The sequence below is a fragment of the Electrona antarctica genome (genome assembly GCF_951216825.1).
Source record: "Electrona antarctica genome assembly, chromosome: 8".
Lineage (NCBI taxonomy): Eukaryota > Metazoa > Chordata > Actinopteri > Myctophiformes > Myctophidae > Electrona > Electrona antarctica.
In genome coordinates, this window is record NC_136789.1 from 8,614,022 (window position 1) to 8,631,929 (window position 17,908).

The window sequence follows — 17,908 nt, forward strand, 5'->3', positions numbered from 1 at the left end:
AACTATTGATATTAATTTTTTGTGGTTCCCTATTCTTCAATTATTTGAAAAGCAATCAATTGAATAATCGCTAAATAGATAACATAAATAATTGTTACCATTCATTTCCTGTCCCAGACAGGAACACCAGTGGCTGCGGATGTTCTCCATGACATCCAGGTCCTCCTGGGTTAGGCTGCTGTCGTCACGGCCCATCAGGTGCAGACAGGGGATGATGGCGTCGTTCATGATGGCCATGCCCTCCTCCACCTCGCTCTCCTCACCGCCGCAGAACAGCTGCGCCGCGCTCTCGTTCAGTGCCTGAGAGAGAGGTGGGGGTTTTTTTGGGCAGGGGGGGGGGGGGGAGCAGTTCACAGGAACAATTTATTTTTGTGAAATATACGATGGCATGATAGAGTTGGCAAGTGCCGGCTGCTATTTTGCAATACATAACGTTTGTATGCCACATTATTAGCATCTCACCATGCCATTTGGTGAGTATAGTTCCGCAAATTCCGATGGAAAAATACCTGCACGCTATTTAAGTAAATGTAGTTCAGTACTCACCATGAGACACTTCCTCCTGTAAAGTGCAATGACTGACTGCTCCAATCCCTTCTTCTCTCCCTTCCTCAGTAATATGGCGTTGTTCTTATGAGCATGGGCCAGGTAGGTGAGAGCCTCACGCACCCTGTAGGGGTCACACAGTTAATCACACTTATCCATGTTGTAATCCATTATAAAACATAATCGATAACATAATAGAATAATCTATCCCTAATGCATGTCATTATGTAAAATGTAAAAATCACACCGTGTGAAGTGAGGGGCGCTCTTATCATCACTACTGATGTATGATGATTATGTATGATGATAAGAGCGCTCATTCCGGCCAGTCACTTTTGGTGTGCTCACTTTTCAGTCACACACACACACACACACACACACACACACACACACACACACACACACACACACACACACACACACACGTGGTCAGGACAACACCTACTTCCCATGCTGGTATTGCTCCAGGCCCGTCAGCAGGTAGACAAACACAGTGCGGAACAGCCTGTAGTCATCATGCCAGTCCTGCAAGGAGACACCACAACGCTTCAGTAATGCCATGCCATTAATTAGCCTGTTAGCTCAGGGGTTCTCAACCTTTTGGACTGGACTGGGGACCCCAAAAAAACACTTTGGGTGGGTGAAAGTAGGTGAAATAGGTGAAACTTTAAAAAAATGTCAAAAACATTAAAAAATTGGGAAAATAGTTTTCACAATTTTTGCAGGTAAGACAGGGTATGAAATATATAACTTAAGTGGTTAATTGATTCATTGACGTATACAATCTAAACAGTATATAACAGTAATAACTTGCTCAATAATTCAATATATCAATATTATAATCGCTAAGAACATAATTGGCAGTGGTCAATCAATCCACACTTTCTAATAACTTTATGAATGGGTCAATGTAATGCACAATCTATGTAATGCACTTTGGATAAAAGCGATATATAGATACACCATTTACCAGAAATGGTGCCGTCTTGCACGCACACGCACGCACACACACACACACACACACACACACACACACACACACACACACACACACACACACACACACACACACACACACAATAATGTGTGGTTGTCACAAAACGGTTTAGCCAGTGTATCATACTGTACTGTACCAGGTATTCATCCATGTCCATGTCCTCTGGTTTGATGAGGCGTAGTTTGGATCGGGCTTCCCTCATTATACTGATCGCCCTGTAGACGGCACGCAGGATAAAATAGGTAAGTGTTTAAAGATAGTGAAGCATCAATGAATAATTATGTCCAAGGAAGGAAATACAGTAAGACACATTCATCTCTATACTGATCACAACACTATCACATTATAAGGACATGGTACAGCTTCAAAGTTACTGGAAAAAGTCTGAGTCACATTCATTTTCAACCACAACACAGCTGTATTTTTCAGAATTCCTCATAATTCAGAAAGCTCATAATGCGGCGCGAAGCGGCACGTTGTGAGCTTGTAGATCTGCTATTTTCACTATAGTTTGGGTCCCGGGCAAACGTCCTAAATTTCTCTTTTAGGTCACGGTGGGCTAAAAAGTTTGGGAACCACTGGACTCTAACCAAACCTGTCGTCGAAGCTGAGGTTGCGGTCCGTGAACTGCTCCAGCAGGGTCCTCTCCACCACCTTGTCGGGGGCTTTGTTCTGGAAGAAGTAGACCAGGGAGTGCTGGAGGCGCGGGTCCTCCTGAAGGGTCGCCTTCTCTTGGGACAGCTCGTACAGACGACAGTACTCCTCATGGAAGGCCTGCCGGGAGGAGTCGCTGGATTTTAACTTTTTGTGTTTTTTTGAGGGGCGCTACCCCCTCCTATGCCCACCCTGGCCAAGACCTACGCTGAAAAGACTATCAGCGGAAGTGGCGGAAGTGTTGCGTGTAAGATAACTACGTCACGCGGTGCGGCTGTATTTACTAGTCCCCACCCAATGATCATTTCAGCGGGAATACATTTTCGGGAACACAACGCGGCGATTGGTCAAAAAACGTTAACTTCCGGGGGGGGGTTACACGGCGGAAGTCCTGCCTTAGATAGCTTATTTGTCCTAGGTTGTGACCAGGCTCTTCTTTTTCGCAGTTAAGTGAGCCTGGGACCGAGGCTATCCTATGGTTTGTGTGTTTGTGTGTACCCCATAGCGATGATTTGATTGGCTGAGCATGGAATGTGAGGACAGAAAAGTGAGGACCCCAAAAGTGATTTGCCGAAATGTGATGTATTACGAAAAGAAAAGAAAAATCTATAATAAGATAAGAAATTAAAGGTATACCTTGATGAGACCAGCCTCAGGGCCTTCCGTGTCAAAGGTTTGTCTGGCCTTGGCTATAGCCAGGATGACTCCCTGCATGGCTGGAGTCAGCATCATCTGGACATAAGAAAATACAAGCAATTCATTAACGCATTAAGACCTTAGCTTTTAACCACTTTAACCATTATTTAAAAAAATATATATATTTCCCTACGCATTGTGAGCTTGTATAGCAGCTATTTTCAAATGGCTGAAATGTACAATATACATATAGGGCTGAAGTGGTTACTGCATGTTTTGTCACAATAATCAAAATCTACAAAGTAACTAGTACTTGAGGAAATGTACTTAGTTACTTTCCACCACTTGCCGACCAGCGACTGCGTTAAATATACGAACCTCTTCGTTGTAAATATTTATGAAATTGGCAACTCACGTGTTCTTTTACACAAATCGTCTCTCACACAAAGTATATTTTGAATAAAATTGAGACGAGGCATTGCCATAGTAAATAACAGCTTGGAGAATGTGGGTATCGATCCCACCACCTCTCGCAAATTCACATGAATTTGGGGCCTGGGTTATATATATGAGAACCACTGATATAATCCGACCACGTTACGAACCTCTTCGTTGTATCCGTCTGCGTCTGCTCGGACCGTGATTCGTCCTACGTTTGGGATGTCCACCTCGGACACCACGTCCTCTGCTGGGAGTCGACGTCGTCTCCTTCTGACCGTGGCGCCATCCTCCTCCTCCTCTTCCACCTCCCCCTCCTGCTCCACCTCAGCCTCCTGTGGCTCCCCTCCTCCGCTCACCTCGGCCTGGGTTCCAGCCACCTCTGGGTCTTCCTCCTCGTAGGGCTGTCATGATTACAATTTTAATTTGACGAATCATTGTCACACAAATAATAGCAATTAATGATTTAATTGTGTTTTTTCTTTTTTGCATTGAACATTGGAATGTTACAATTTGTATTTCTGCTTGCCTTTTAGGCTTCATAATCACAAATTGCACAGGGCAGATATGGTAAATAACTTAAATATAGAAAGAAATCACTGACACGGCCCGGGCTGGCCTAGCGTTCCAGGCACCTCGGCAAGGCTGCTAATCCAGCCTGACAGCGTGTCACGAGTTCGACTCCCGAACCCCACGACCTTTGCTGCGTGTCACTTCCAATCTCTCTCCCCCCATTTCCTGTCAACTTACTATACACTAATAAAGACAAAAGCCCCAAAATATCTTTATCTACACATTCATATTTTTAAATATTTTAGTTGATCTAAAAGCTTACAACATGTCACAAAGTGACTAATGAGTCTCCGCGGCAAAATTCGGGGCGGGCACCCGTGACAATTATAAGAACTCTTCGTCTCTGTTGACGATTCTGCAAAAATAATTGCGATTATCTCAAATAATTGTGATTGCGTAATAATGGTGACAGGCCTACCTCCTCGGTAACGACATCCAATACGCCAACCTCTCGCTCAGACTCCTCCACCTCGACATCCGCTGACGATGTCTGGCTGCATGGCTCCGCAGTGTGGCTGCCAGGCTCCGCTGTGTGGCTGCCTGGCTTCGCTGTGTGGCTGGACGGCTGAGGTGTAACATATGGAGGAGCAAGCCAATCACTCCAGCATGGTGGTGTTACGGAGAAATTGGTGACCTGACGAAATGTGACAATCGTGTAGACAATCGCATAATGTCAGTGTCTGAATGTAAATTGTTGCAGTTAAAGGGTAAGACCACTTTTGTAGAGGTTTGGGTTGTGTAGTTACCTTGCCATGATGTAACTCCAAATGTGGACAAGAAATCAAAAATAATTTCTCCAGTGATTAGAAATTGATAATTCAAAATATGCTCCTCATTGACTTACATTGTACGCTGAAACAGCTCTCAAAGTCACTCTTTTAGTACGTAAACAAACACAAACATAATATAATACATAACCATACACCATCATCCTGTTAATATGCCATAAAAATGTTAACTTCCTGTTGATTTGTCCATTTTTATTCAGAAGAAAACCCGGACTGGATCCATGGATCCGGATCCAGATCTTCATATAGTAAAATCAACAGGAAGTTACCATTTTTATGAAGAAATAAAACCACATGAGTTTTGGTGTTGCTCTATATTGTCTGAAACAACTTTGTTTGTGTTTGTTTACATACTAAAAGAGTGACTTTGAGAGCTGTTTCAGCGTACAATGTAAGTCAATGAGGAGCATATTTTGAATTATCAATTTCTAATCACTGGAGAAATTATTTTTGATTTCTTGTCCACATTTGGAGTTACATCATGGCAAGGTAACTACACAACCCAAACCTCTACAAAAGTGGTCTTACCCTTTAAAGACCTCCATGTTAGTTGTGTGGAGTCCACAAGATGGTCACAAATTTCGGCAGGTCACGAATCTCACCATAGCACCGCCATGCTGGAGTGATCGAGTGAGTGAGTGGCCGAGATTTTTGGTAGTGGAATTTGGCTCAAGGGATTCCTAAGAATCCACTAGCAGAGCCAATTCTGCAAATGCCTTGTAATGTGAATCTCACAATTTTTCGAAAATGTAAAAAAGAAAAATGTAAAAAGCTTGCAGCTTGTAGATCTGCTATTGAATAGCCAACGCAAAAGTGGAAAATTACACTTTCTTGATTTGAAACCAAATTAATCTATTTAATTGATTATTTAAAAGAAAATCGATAATCTAATAAAATATTCGATAAATATCAGTCCCTATACTTTTTTGACAACATTTTGAAAACATTTGAAAAACTTTCAAAAGTTACGAGATTACTAATAGAGGATGGAAATAGGGTCACTAGAAGAGGTTAATCAATTTGTTTATTATATAAAATAAATATATAAATAAAAAACTGCTTGTCAATTAATCTGAAAAATTAAAGTCAACACATTCTCACCCCCGAAAAGGGACATAGCCACATTTTTCAGAAAAAAAATCTAAATTCTTTTCCACCAGGGGAAGTGTTATAACCACATTGGCCACTAGAGGTCATATGCAGACCATTTATAAACCAGAGTAGCCCTCTCAACAAAGCTGCACTGCAGTGCACACTTATTTTGATTACAGTAAAATCACTGAGATTATTTCTCACAGATATTAAAATGTTTCATAAATTAAATTATTTTAAGAAGGTAATGTTCAAAGGTGAATCTTAGTGGCTGATTTACATTATGTTTAATGTACTTAATACAGAATATCTTTTCACACATTTCAAGTTTCAAAATATATACCAAACACTGACAAATCCTTAAGTCTTATCTCATACCTAAGACAAAACACCCTATATTTTGATTGAGCAAAAATATCTAATATCTAAATTATATTTGTTAAAAAACAAAACTTTTTTGTGATCATCGTTTGTGTGATCTCCTTCTTCTGCTTTCTATTGCTTGGCTTGCGTAGTGAAACTGACCGAGTAGTTTAATTTTTTTTCAAGTTAAAGCTTATCATGATTGTGATAAATTCACCGCCTGTGGATTCAACGTTGATTCTTCCATATTCTGGTCCACTCATCTTTTGGCAAAGAATATAGATGATCACAATATGCGTACATAGGGATATTATGGGATATTATGTCTATTCGTCTATATAGGATTTAAGTCTTGTAATAATAACTCCAAGTATCTCCAAAATGATCGTTCTTTTCAAAAATACGCAATTGTTCCTGAATGTTTACAGCATTATGAGCGTTCTATTTTTGGTAAGTACCTGGCAGGGGGACCAGTGTGGAACATTCCAGTTGGCATGAGCACCATTAAGCTCTTTCTCTAGAACATGCTAGACACAGAGAGGGCAATGAAAACATGTTCTATTTTAAAACATGGCCACTTGACTCTTATCTGACCCTCCTGCCAAACTGATTGGGCCAGTGGTTCTCAAAACCTTTCATGTCAAGGACCCCCAAAATGTAAATGTGTTTGACCGCGGACTCCTGTCTGAAAGTTTGTGCCAGGGACCCCCAAACTGTTGTTAAAATGTTTCAAAAATATTCCAAATGTTTCCCCCCTGAAGGACCCTGGACCCCACTTTGAGAACCATTGGATTAGTGGCAGTGAGTAGCTCAGTGTCATTGACCTGTCATGATGGTGTTGAGGGAAAAGCCTCAACTGAGGATTTTTGTTATCCCTTTATTTTTGATAGGACAGTAGGCTGACAAGAAATGCAGAGAGAGAGAGATGGGGAGTGACACGTAGAAAATGCCGTCGGGATCAGGACTCGAACCCTCAACGCACCGTCACAATATTGGGATCTGACACCATAACATGTAAAGGCAGCAAGCATACAATGTAAGTAAATAAGACACAAGATAAGGCGCAAATGCTGCAGAATCACCAACATGTATGGGTCTGTACTACAGTAAAGTGGGGTATTTTTTGTCTGTGTGTGTACCGGTAATGGTTTTCAAGATGCCTACACCACTATCGACTAAGTAAATATATAGCCTACAGTATATATATAGTGCTATACAGTATGCCAAGGTTTTCATAATAGCTACATTTTAGAATTGTATGTAATACAATTGTTATATATTGTATTACATACAAATGTTGTCATTTTTAAATGCCATCATATAGTCATGAATTCATAATGATGACTACTCAAATAAGTTACCAGCGTCCTCAGTGGTTCTCAACCTTTTCTGGATCAGGGCCCACTTGAAAATCTGGAAAACATTCATCGTGCCCCACCCCATTAAGTGGTCAGATGACCCACCCCATTAAGTGGTCAGATGAGTGTATTTTCAGTTCATTTCAATGATCAATCAACTCGATTCGATTTTTATAATACCATTACAATCTTAGTGTTGGCCCGGACTGCTGGCATAGCGGAACGGGCACATGCGCTCCATTGTAGCCTGACAGCACGACAACGCGGGTTCGAGTCCTGATCCCGACGGACTTTGCTGTGATTCACTCGCCATCTCTTTCTCCCCATTTCTGTCACATCAGTAAAGGCATAAAATGCTGAATAAATAAATAACTTTGTGGGTTTTTTTTTTTACCAATTATTTGGGGGCCCACTTGCAAAAGTTGCAATATCCCCACGGCCCAACCACTTTGGGAACCACTGTCCCTATATATCTCCGTATACCCACCCTGTGACGCGTGTTGATCTTTGTCACTGCGCTGCCGGGAAGTGGTGAAACGGGAGCTGCATTCCACAATGTACGTGACCTAATTTTACGTTGACCCACTTCCTATGGAGAGCAGGGTATGTGGGGTGTTAAGTGGTAGCCCACCTGATGCTCTCCCTGCTGCTCCTCCTCAGGAACGGGGGTGGTGGCGGCCGATGTGGAATCTTCTTGGCCGGGGCCCAGCGGCGTGGCTGTGGCTGCGAAGGCTCCGCTGCTCTCGTCCGACTCGCCGCAAGGAACGTCCTCCTCCTCCTGCGTCTGTGACGTGAACGAGTCCGGGGTGTGGAAGCGCTCTGGTGATGGCGTGAGAGCAGGGACGTGCAGAGAATGTTAGAGAGAGAGAGAGGCAAGGGCTGAAATTCCCTAGGGCACTTTTGGGAAAAGATGTTTTAGCAAAATTGCGGATCTACAAGCTCACAACGTGCCGCGCTGCGACGCGTTGTATGCGTGTAGCGACCCTGCAGTCTTTAGCTACTGAAGATGCGGCATACGGCATGGAATTCTACAGACAGGACAAATTATTTCAACGTAAAATGTTGCTTTCAAGTTCAGTTCTGTTTGACCAGAATGGAACAGAGCCTTAATTAGTATCATCGGTAACACCTGTGAAGGAAGTAGGGAAGGGGCCCGGAAGTATGAAGAGTTATTCTGCATGATAGAGCCTATTCTCCTGAATGCTGTCTTCGGGTACGACATAGTAAATGCTGCATTCATGGACTGGAGAGGGCAGTTTTTAACAGACAGGTAAAAGAGCAGGGGCTCAAGCCCCCTTTGATGTCTATGTGTATGCACGACGTGCCTGGCGGAGAGGAATGAGACGAGGGCGATGAGTGAATCAGGTGATCGTACAACATCAAAGATGGTAAAACATCAAAGATTGTCCAACTTAATGAGGTTTCACAGATGCGGAACTGGGTTATAGTCTATTTACCGAAATAGACCTTAAGTCTTTAAATCCTGTGTCCATAGAATACATTTCATCTCCGCAGCCTTCTCTTATTGCTAAGAGAAGAACTACTTTGCTTGTTTGCTTTTTTTAACATGTGTTAAATGTGAAAGTGATAATGATGAGAGTGAACAGAGCTATTTTGTCTTCCGCCATTGATGGAGGGATGTGAGTTGATCAAAATGTAAAGTTGTCAGTGTCAATACCTGTCATTATCCATTCACTGATCGGGCCATAATATAATACATAACCATACACCATCATCCTGTTAATATGCCAGAATATGTGTTCAATATGTGTTCAAGTGGTTACATGGAATAAAGCAAAATAAAATCTCAAGATGTAATGATGATGTTGTAGGCCGACCAACTGAAGAAATCAAAGATTTGAGGCATTAAGGTTGCTTTTATGGTATTTCTGAGACCATTCATGTTTCTGGAAGATGCTTCTAAACTTGTTAGTTTTATAACTTCAAATACTCTTTTATCTTAAAATAACTAATGACCAAAAATAGGCAGCTGATCTACAATCTGCTGGCTTCTATGGAATCCAAATGACTGAAATCAATCACATGGCGACTGAGAACTTGAATCCATGTGGTGAGCGAAATGCCTCAACAGTAACACAGACCTTCAGCGTCATCCCCGCAAGGCTCTGGGCTCTCCAGTCTCTCATCTGGTTCTTCTGTCTCTGGAGGAGTAGGTGTCTGATCCTCTTCTGCTGCTGGGAGTTCTGGCTCAGACACCGGCGGCTCTGTTGACTCGGCACGTGTCTGCCGTGTCATTCGGGTATGACTGGCCACCGGAGCGGGCGCGGGTGCGGGCGCGGGTGCAGGCTCTCCTTGCTGGGATGCCTGCTGCTGACAGAACTGCTCCTCCCACTCGCTGATCTCCTGCTGGAACCAACGGTTGTCTTCGTGGACGTAGCGTTTGAGGACGGGAGGCAGGGAGTCCAAGCCGTGCAGGACCTGGCCCGTCTCGTCGTCTGTGTCCTCTGGGTCGGGGGGGGGGGGGGGGGGACAGGCTTTCAGTTAGTAGAGTAAAATCACACCAACGTGTGAACTGAGTGGTGCTGTGTGTGCATGCGTGCGTGCACTCTGTACTGGTGATACACCATCATACACCTATGCTCAGTGTGAAGTAAATAAATATTTTCATGGAAAAAAAAATGAGAATCGCGTGAGAATCGAGAATCGAGATTCACATTTGAACAAGAATGGTGCAGCACTAATGTTGATGACCGGGTGGCAATGAGACCAGATTGGATCTCCTATACCGGAGCCTCCGCTGCAGTGCTGCGCGCACGTGGAACACATGATGATGAGCGTATACCTGCGATGAGGTTGGGCAGGCTGTCATCGATGTACATGAGACAGTAGGCACTGGCGTTGGTCATGCCGCCGTAGGACTCCCGCATGAGTTCCTCCCAGGACGATTCGCTGATGGAAATGTCGTTGTACTTCATCCAGCGCTGGTTGGCATGGTCATAGATGTAGGCCCAGTAGTGGCCCGCGGACGCTTGTCCCTCGTGGACCAGCACCGCATGGAGCCTATACGGCACCTACAGTAAGCAGCAACAGCATGGAGGAAAGGTGTCATTGTTATGAGGAGTAAAATTTTTTGTTATCATAGGGCTGCCGAGTTGCAAAAGTGTTAAAGTTGGTCCAAATAACAAGTGTTGTCGAGTAATGCTTTCTAGAGATATAGTTACATTTGTTTGTTGTATTGTGGGAAGACAAATATGCCAGAGTTACACTGTCATTAATCATTAATCCGTCCTAAGGCAACAACTGGCCTTCATCATGGCATCAGAAAAGCAAGGGCATCTCCATTCGTTCACGCCACGGCCAGCATATATTTCATATTGGCTGGAAGTGATAGTATAGTAGTAGTAATAGTGTGATATTATCAAAATTGTTGATCACATCTGTTACTTCTATGCTCCATGAGAAAGAAAACAGAAGTAGTAAATCCATTTTTGTTTGTTTTACCATATAAATGTATTAAATTGATTAAACAACAATTACTTTGAGATCTTTTTTTAACATAAAATGAGAGTTGAAAGGAATCACAAGGAATCACAATAGCTATTTCCTCATTCACAGAAGCAACAGATAAAGATAATTCAAAATATGTGAAAATGCATAATTCCTAGGTTGTGCAATGTTCTGTCAGTTCTGTATTCTGTTCTGGACAGAATACAGACAAGCCTTTTTAGAATATGATTAGACAAAAATAGACACGCATTCATGAAACTTTACTGACAACTTCCAGTTCACCAGTCCTCCAAATAGAATGTAACGAGGTCTTGTTTCTGACAGAAAATGTTCCAGCTGTATGCAGGGTCTGACTGAACTAGGTTTGCCTTGTCTCGTTTTGCGATTTCACTTTAGACCTAACAAATTAATAAGCAACCCAATAACCCTCAATCTCACCAACAATCACTCAGAGAATGTCTTACTTAGGGCTTGCACTGGGAGCTCAGACACAAGAGCGTTTCATAACTCATGTTGACATGCATGTGCATTAGGATATGTTCCGTCAGTATGAATCAGATATCATAAACATCACTGTTAGCTAGTTCACGGGATGTAGAACAGAGGGTAGGAAGAGTATTTCAGATGATACAGTTACAGACAGACACTCTATTTCCATCTTCCATGTGACTGCTTAATTTATAAATAGCTTCTGTAAGTGTTGTTAAAGGTTAGTGAATCAAATGTCAAAACACAACAGTCGCTGTAGTCAACATTCTTAAGTCTGCGACCGATGCAGACGTATTTTTCAATTTATATAAGGACATGCACAATGTATAGTATAGTACTGGACATACAATAAACCAGAAAAAACAATGTCAACACTGTCTGGAAGTATGCTATATTCTACCAAGATTAATTCTCCAGCGTAACTAATAACGATTAGATAACGACGACGAGTAATGTAAAACGAATACCAGCCTCTAAATACATAGCAAAAAACATTGCAAGAGCTTAGTTAGTCCCTTGTGTTGGTGACGGTGGTTCAATAAGAGGCAAACATTCAGTGAACATTGAACATTCATTCATGAGTGGTTCAATAAGAGGCAAACATTCGGTGAACATTGAACATTCATTCATGAGCAGAGTGGTGTGAGGCTGGGAGGCATGAGATTGATTTGCCATCTGCCGTAGTGTTTTAGGTGAGTATCAGACACAGGAGCTTACCTGACAGAGGCTGTTATCTGTGTACATGCCTTCCAGCGTTTGGCTGACCCTGTCAATGCTGGCCTTCAGTTCTGAAGCACAGAGAGAGACAAACACCCATCATTACTGTGCACATGGGGGTTAGGTTCAAAACACAGATAGAAAGAAACACACTCAAGTGTAGCAAGAAGGTCCTTTGTTAATTTATAGCCGACCGAGATGTAAGTGTCCACTTCACTAGACAAATGGCACATTTTGAGTTATAGTTGTCTTCACCAGTCACTTGTACAATCTGAAAAAATATAACTTCATAATTAATGTGTAGTTGTCGCCGAGTGGAGTGTTATCCAGTCATCATGCATCACTGCCATTATGACGGTAACCTCTGTATTTTCTAAATATAGAGCTATATCTGGGCTATTCTTAACAACTTACTTAAACCCTCAGACTTAGTCAACTGGACCTGAGTTGGCTCTGTACTGGACCGCTTATTTTCCCGTACACCAAATCAAATAGCCGATCCACAATAAAAGATCTGCTATTTTTGGCTAATGCTCTCTCCCCCCCACCAAATATGAATGCTGGGGTTGAAGTGGTCAATAATAGACAATATTTATGGCGTAAATGTCTGGAATAGCACACCGTTGATGTTGTTCTCCGCTTCAGTCCTCCAACGCTGCAAGCAGCTCTTAACAGAATGTAGTTCCTCTTCGCTGATGCTGTGCGGGGCTGGGTGAGGTGAGTAGTCCTTGGGGGGTCTGCACTGGGTGAAAGGCTTGTAGATGGGGGTCCTCTGGCAACTGGAGACCAAGCCCTCCGCTCCAGTGGTGTCTCCTGGCTGAGAATGACTGACAGAGAACAACACAAGAGGAAATCAGAAATATATAGTCTGTTGGTTTCTACCGTGGAACAAAATTATTATGAACAAATTGTGCATTTCATTTTATCCTTAATTCAGATTACTTTTTTACATTTCTACACAAAATCTCTTTGCCGAATGTTTGCCAATTTTCACTTATCACTTATGCCATATAACAATAGTACAATATCCCAAAATCTCAGACAATATCCAGTCTAATATCAAGATACCAATGGATAATATTGATATTGATATAATATTGAAGTCCTGATTCCGATCATTTGAAAATGACGTGATGGGATCGGGACAACCCTAGTTATAACAGGGGTCCTGTACCTGGTGTCTTCAGAGAGGGGGTCTGTGGGGAGCTGACTGGGGGGTGTTGGTGAAGAGGCTTGCAGGTCCACAGCTGGGGATGCACTGGTGGGCTTGGTGGTGGCGAACTCCAGAACATACTGCAGCATGTCAGCCAAGGGATACTTTGTAGGTCCCGAGCCATAGTTTTTGTAGCTATGAATGGACATACAGGTTAGGAGAACTGGGTCACCAATAGAGGGTATGCTCATGCATAAAGTGAGTGGCAAATCGAGTGGCAAAGTGAGTTTAACGTTGTTTTATGCAATCAGGCCAGAAAGTAGATTATTTTTCCACTTAGGCGTTCCCGCATAACTCAGTTTATCTGTAAAGTTGGTTTCAGAATAATGGCCCAGGGGTTGCCATACCTTTTCCATGTCAAGGACACCCAAATAGCCTATTGTACGATGACTTAAAAAACACGAGAAAAACACAGAAATAGCAAAAATAGCAAGTTGACACTGTATAGCTGCTATTTTCACCATTTTCATAAATAAATAAATACATAGAGAGAGAGAATTGAACATTTTCATTAACATACTAACATTGTCATTTAAATTTTCATAAAACCCGGTCGTCCGTTAAAATGTGCATTAAATTAAGGATGAATATAGACCAGAGGGGTCTTCCTCAATGGAGAGAGCGGTGTATCTCCTAAAAACAGATCTTGTCCACAGCAATACTGCAAATAAATATTGGCCGTGCAGGTTGTTCTCGCATTTCAAACTGCTTCAGCAGCAGTCAACTCACCACTCAAGTTTCTGCTGGAGCATAGCGAGCTGCTCCTTCAGTCTCTTCACGTCACCTCTCCTCCCATGGGTCTGCGCAATGTTCTTGTGAAGGTACCTGGACAACAGAGGAATGGTCATTTGAACCAAAGGTTCCCCAGCTAAATGATAGTTTGGAACTAAATGGACCCTTATGGTGTAACTCTGGGTACAAATGGGTGTACCATTTGTACACTCTCAGAGTTAAATTAACTGATTTTATAAATTGGGGTTCCCAGAGATAGAAATGCCATTCAATGGGGGCCCGTAGACTATTGCATGTCAAACTGGGGGTCCTTGAAATTAAACAGGTTGAGAATCTATGCCTACAATGGGAGTGATTCCCCATTGTAGTATACAATAAGTTGGTGGACACTAAATGGAATAGACAATAGACATGCACACACGCACACACGCACACATGCACGTGCATGCACGTACGCATGCTCTCTGATGCTCCCAGATGCTGTCTTTCATTCTTGGTTAGGCTTTGATCTCCAAAAACATAGAAAAACTCCATTATGCATTCCAAATCCAAATTTGGAATGTCTTCTCCCCATCGTGCTTTCAAGTGCTGTTATGGTCTATATGGGTTTACCACCAGCAGTGCCACATGAGAACCTTACGATATCAGATGGACAAGTTGGGGAAATTGTGATTCTACTGCAGGCACAGCAGACTCTCACAGAAGAGGAGTGAAAAGTGAAAGTCTTACCGATCCATGTAGACAATTTGTGGGAACTCCAGTTTCTTGTGGATCTTCTCAGGGCGTCCAAGCTGGGCATTGAACTCGAACCTTGACAGCTCAAAGGTCAGGACTGGTGGTAATTTTGAGAACCATCTCTGCAATCCCCCCCAAAATAGAATTTATTAGTAAGCACAAATAAAATAAGTCACTATATTTGCTGTTAACGATAATAACAGTAAATTAATAATTATTTAGTTCACCTCATGGCTAGGTGAAGAGGTTTGATCCGAATGTAGGGACTCGATATCCTTCTCTACCATGGCCCCCTCCAGACATTCATCGAGGTTATTGTAACCGTTGACTTGAAGAGGATATTGACCAAACTGCTCAATATTGGATAATGTCTTACCTAGACACAATACAAGTTTGGAGTGAATTACAGGTAGACAATCCAGTGCCACTTTACAACAACAACAACAACAACAACAACAACAACAACAACAACAACAACAACTGTTTTTATTCATACCCTCATGTCTTCTCTCTGTCACAAAGGTACCATAGAAAAGCTGGACCATGGGGTTTTCCAGTTTGTCCTCTGGATTTCTGAAAGTAAAACAATACAATAATGTCCACAACGTTAATTCAATACATTGACTGAGGAGATTACCATAGTAAGCTAATTAATAACAAGTCAGAGTAAGGGCCACATGGCACAAGACACATGTAAGCAAAACCTGTCCAATCAACACATTAATTCAGTTTTTCTTCTTCTTTTTTGAATGTGCCCATACCTGACATGGCAGCATGGCATTCTGTTTACTGGTTTATTATCACTTATATCAATGCAAACAATAAAGAAAGCCTTTATCACAGAGAGATGTTATGTAATAATAATCTAAATCTACAAAGTGACGACTATAGTAACTAAAGTGTTCAAATAATGAATTGCGGAGTAGAATTACTGTAATAAGAAGTACTGAAAATTGGAAATACTCCAGTAAAGTAAAAACCACTGCTGCCTTGTGTCATGTTGTTCTGTGGCACTGCTTATCAGAGAAGTAACTAAGCCGTGGGACCCAGTTCTTATCAGAGAAGTAACTAAGCCGTGGGACCAAGTTCTTATCAGAGAAGTAACTAAGCCGTGGGACCAAGTTCTTATCAGAGAAGTAACTAAGCCGTGGGACCAAGTTCTTATCAGAGAAGTAACTAAGCCGTGGGACCAAGTTCTTATCAGAGAAGTAACTAAGCCGTGGGACCAAGTTCTTATCAGAGAAGTAACTAAGCCGTGGGACCAAGTTCTTATCAGAGAAGTAACTAAGCCGTGGGACCAAGTTCTTATCAGAGAAGTAACTAAGCCGTGGGACCAAGTTCTTATCAGAGAAGTAACTAAGCCGTGGGACCAAGTTCTTATCAGAGAAGTAACTAAGCCGTGGGACCAAGTTCTTATCAGAGAAGTAACTAAGCCGTGGGACCAAGTTCTTAGGACCATAACAGAGAAGTAACTAAGCCGTGGGACCAAGTTCTTAGGACCATAACATAGAAGTAACTAAGCCGTGGGACCAAGTTCTTAGGACCATAACAGAGGATGACTCATTCACAACATACAACGTACTTTCCATTGGCAGCCAACTGAAAGGCATCCTCCAGCCAGTCCAGAAGTTTGTGGCTAAACTCACTGACATCCTAGAATCAACAGGAGAGAAAAGATTCATTATATTGGGGGGTTGGTTGGTTGGTCGCATCACTCATGCATTTATGGCAGGAGTTCCCAAACTTAGCCTGGCATGGCCAGACTAATATCACTGCATAGATATCAGTCTGGAACTTCGGTGTGGAAGATTTATTTCCAAGGGCCAGTTGTTACAAACAAGATTCCAACAAAAAAAAGTCTCACTTTAAATAGTGGGCTCTGATTGGTCACCCACATCTTTGGGGTGAGCAAAATGTAATTCAAACTGAGGAGTGCCAGACCTAATCTCCCCAGGGATTTGTCTGGTTTGCAGGGTATCCCAAACTATCCAGCTCAAGACCAACATTTGGTCTTGAGCTGGACCATTTGGTATAAGACCACTAGAGGGCAGTAGTTGAATTTGAACTGAATAATGGCAATAATAATTTATCATTGAAGGTGTTTTTAACTAGGAGTGCATCTTTGTTATTTTATACAGTGTAGGTATTATAAATATGGAATATTTATATGATATGGTATATAAATGTGGAATGGAAATTATAGCATTTACAACTAGAATCTAATGGTATAGAATTTAAAATGTGTTTATTTTATTTTTTTAATGAAGAATATAATACATCTGGTGAGCATTGAAAACCATTGCTTCAATTCACCCTGTCCTGTCTTGTCATTTCAAATGTATGCACCACATTAACCAAGTTATCTCTGTTAAGTCTGTCTGCATAAGGGTTTCCATGATGTAATTGTGTTCATGTACACATGATTCCCATCCAATGTCTGTTGTTTGTTGTGTTGTTTGTTTTAATTCTATTTTATATACATATGTGTCTTTTGTCTTTATATATGCATGAATGTATTTGTTCTGTCTACTGTATTTGTTGTATGTTGTTGGACCCCCTCGAAAACGAGATGATACATCTCAAGGGGATATCCTTTCTCAATAAAGGTTCATATATGTTGTGATCATGTCGAGTCGACATGAACAATCAAAGCAAGAAATATATGTAGGGAAGTGTCGACAATGTCGACATTGTCGACACTTCCCATATTGCATTTCTTGCTTTGATTGAATCTCGGTTGTTTGAAATGTGCTCTAGAAATAACGTTTGGTTTGGTTTGATTTGATTTGATTTGATGATGCACCTGCTGGGCCTCGTTGGTCCTGAAGGCGTCTCGCAGTAACTCCACGGCCGCAGACGGATCCACGAACCTGCGTGTGGAAGCCACCATGAGGGCAAACAGACAACGCAGCTCCTGCATGAAAGCAATGTTCCTTTTGTCCTGTGAACACAAATGCATTATTTGTATATAATTGAGACGACCATGCTCGTCCATCAGACCTGAATAAAATGAGTCAAATCATGGAAATGTGTGTGACATTTGGGGAAAAAAACGAGGATAGTTGTAGGTGACGCTCATTTCTGCTTTTCATCAGAATTAATGATATCA

The 17,908-nt window shown here is 41.9% G+C and overlaps 1 protein-coding gene across 1 annotated transcript in view; it reads right to left on the reverse strand.

Moving 5' to 3' along the window:
- Nucleotides 1–17,908, reverse strand: part of usp28 (ubiquitin specific peptidase 28) — a 28,998-nt gene that overhangs the window by 1,399 nt on the left and 9,691 nt on the right. Inside the window, exons 7-27 of the mRNA XM_079508005.1 lie at nt 17,603–17,740; nt 16,382–16,452; nt 15,296–15,372; nt 15,027–15,175; nt 14,794–14,921; nt 14,062–14,157; nt 13,294–13,467; nt 12,741–12,946; nt 12,120–12,190; nt 10,249–10,477; nt 9,548–9,910; nt 8,046–8,264; nt 7,933–7,988; nt 4,263–4,409; nt 3,439–3,675; nt 2,834–2,929; nt 2,139–2,317; nt 1,680–1,758; nt 992–1,071; nt 547–670; nt 99–300 (exon numbers count right to left, since the gene is read on the reverse strand). Coding sequence (XP_079364131.1) covers nt 99–300; nt 547–670; nt 992–1,071; nt 1,680–1,758; nt 2,139–2,317; nt 2,834–2,929; nt 3,439–3,675; nt 4,263–4,409; nt 7,933–7,988; nt 8,046–8,264; nt 9,548–9,910; nt 10,249–10,477; nt 12,120–12,190; nt 12,741–12,946; nt 13,294–13,467; nt 14,062–14,157; nt 14,794–14,921; nt 15,027–15,175; nt 15,296–15,372; nt 16,382–16,452; nt 17,603–17,740 — 3,121 coding nt within the window. The remainder of the gene's footprint in view (nt 1–98; nt 301–546; nt 671–991; nt 1,072–1,679; nt 1,759–2,138; nt 2,318–2,833; nt 2,930–3,438; nt 3,676–4,262; nt 4,410–7,932; nt 7,989–8,045; nt 8,265–9,547; nt 9,911–10,248; nt 10,478–12,119; nt 12,191–12,740; nt 12,947–13,293; nt 13,468–14,061; nt 14,158–14,793; nt 14,922–15,026; nt 15,176–15,295; nt 15,373–16,381; nt 16,453–17,602; nt 17,741–17,908) is intronic.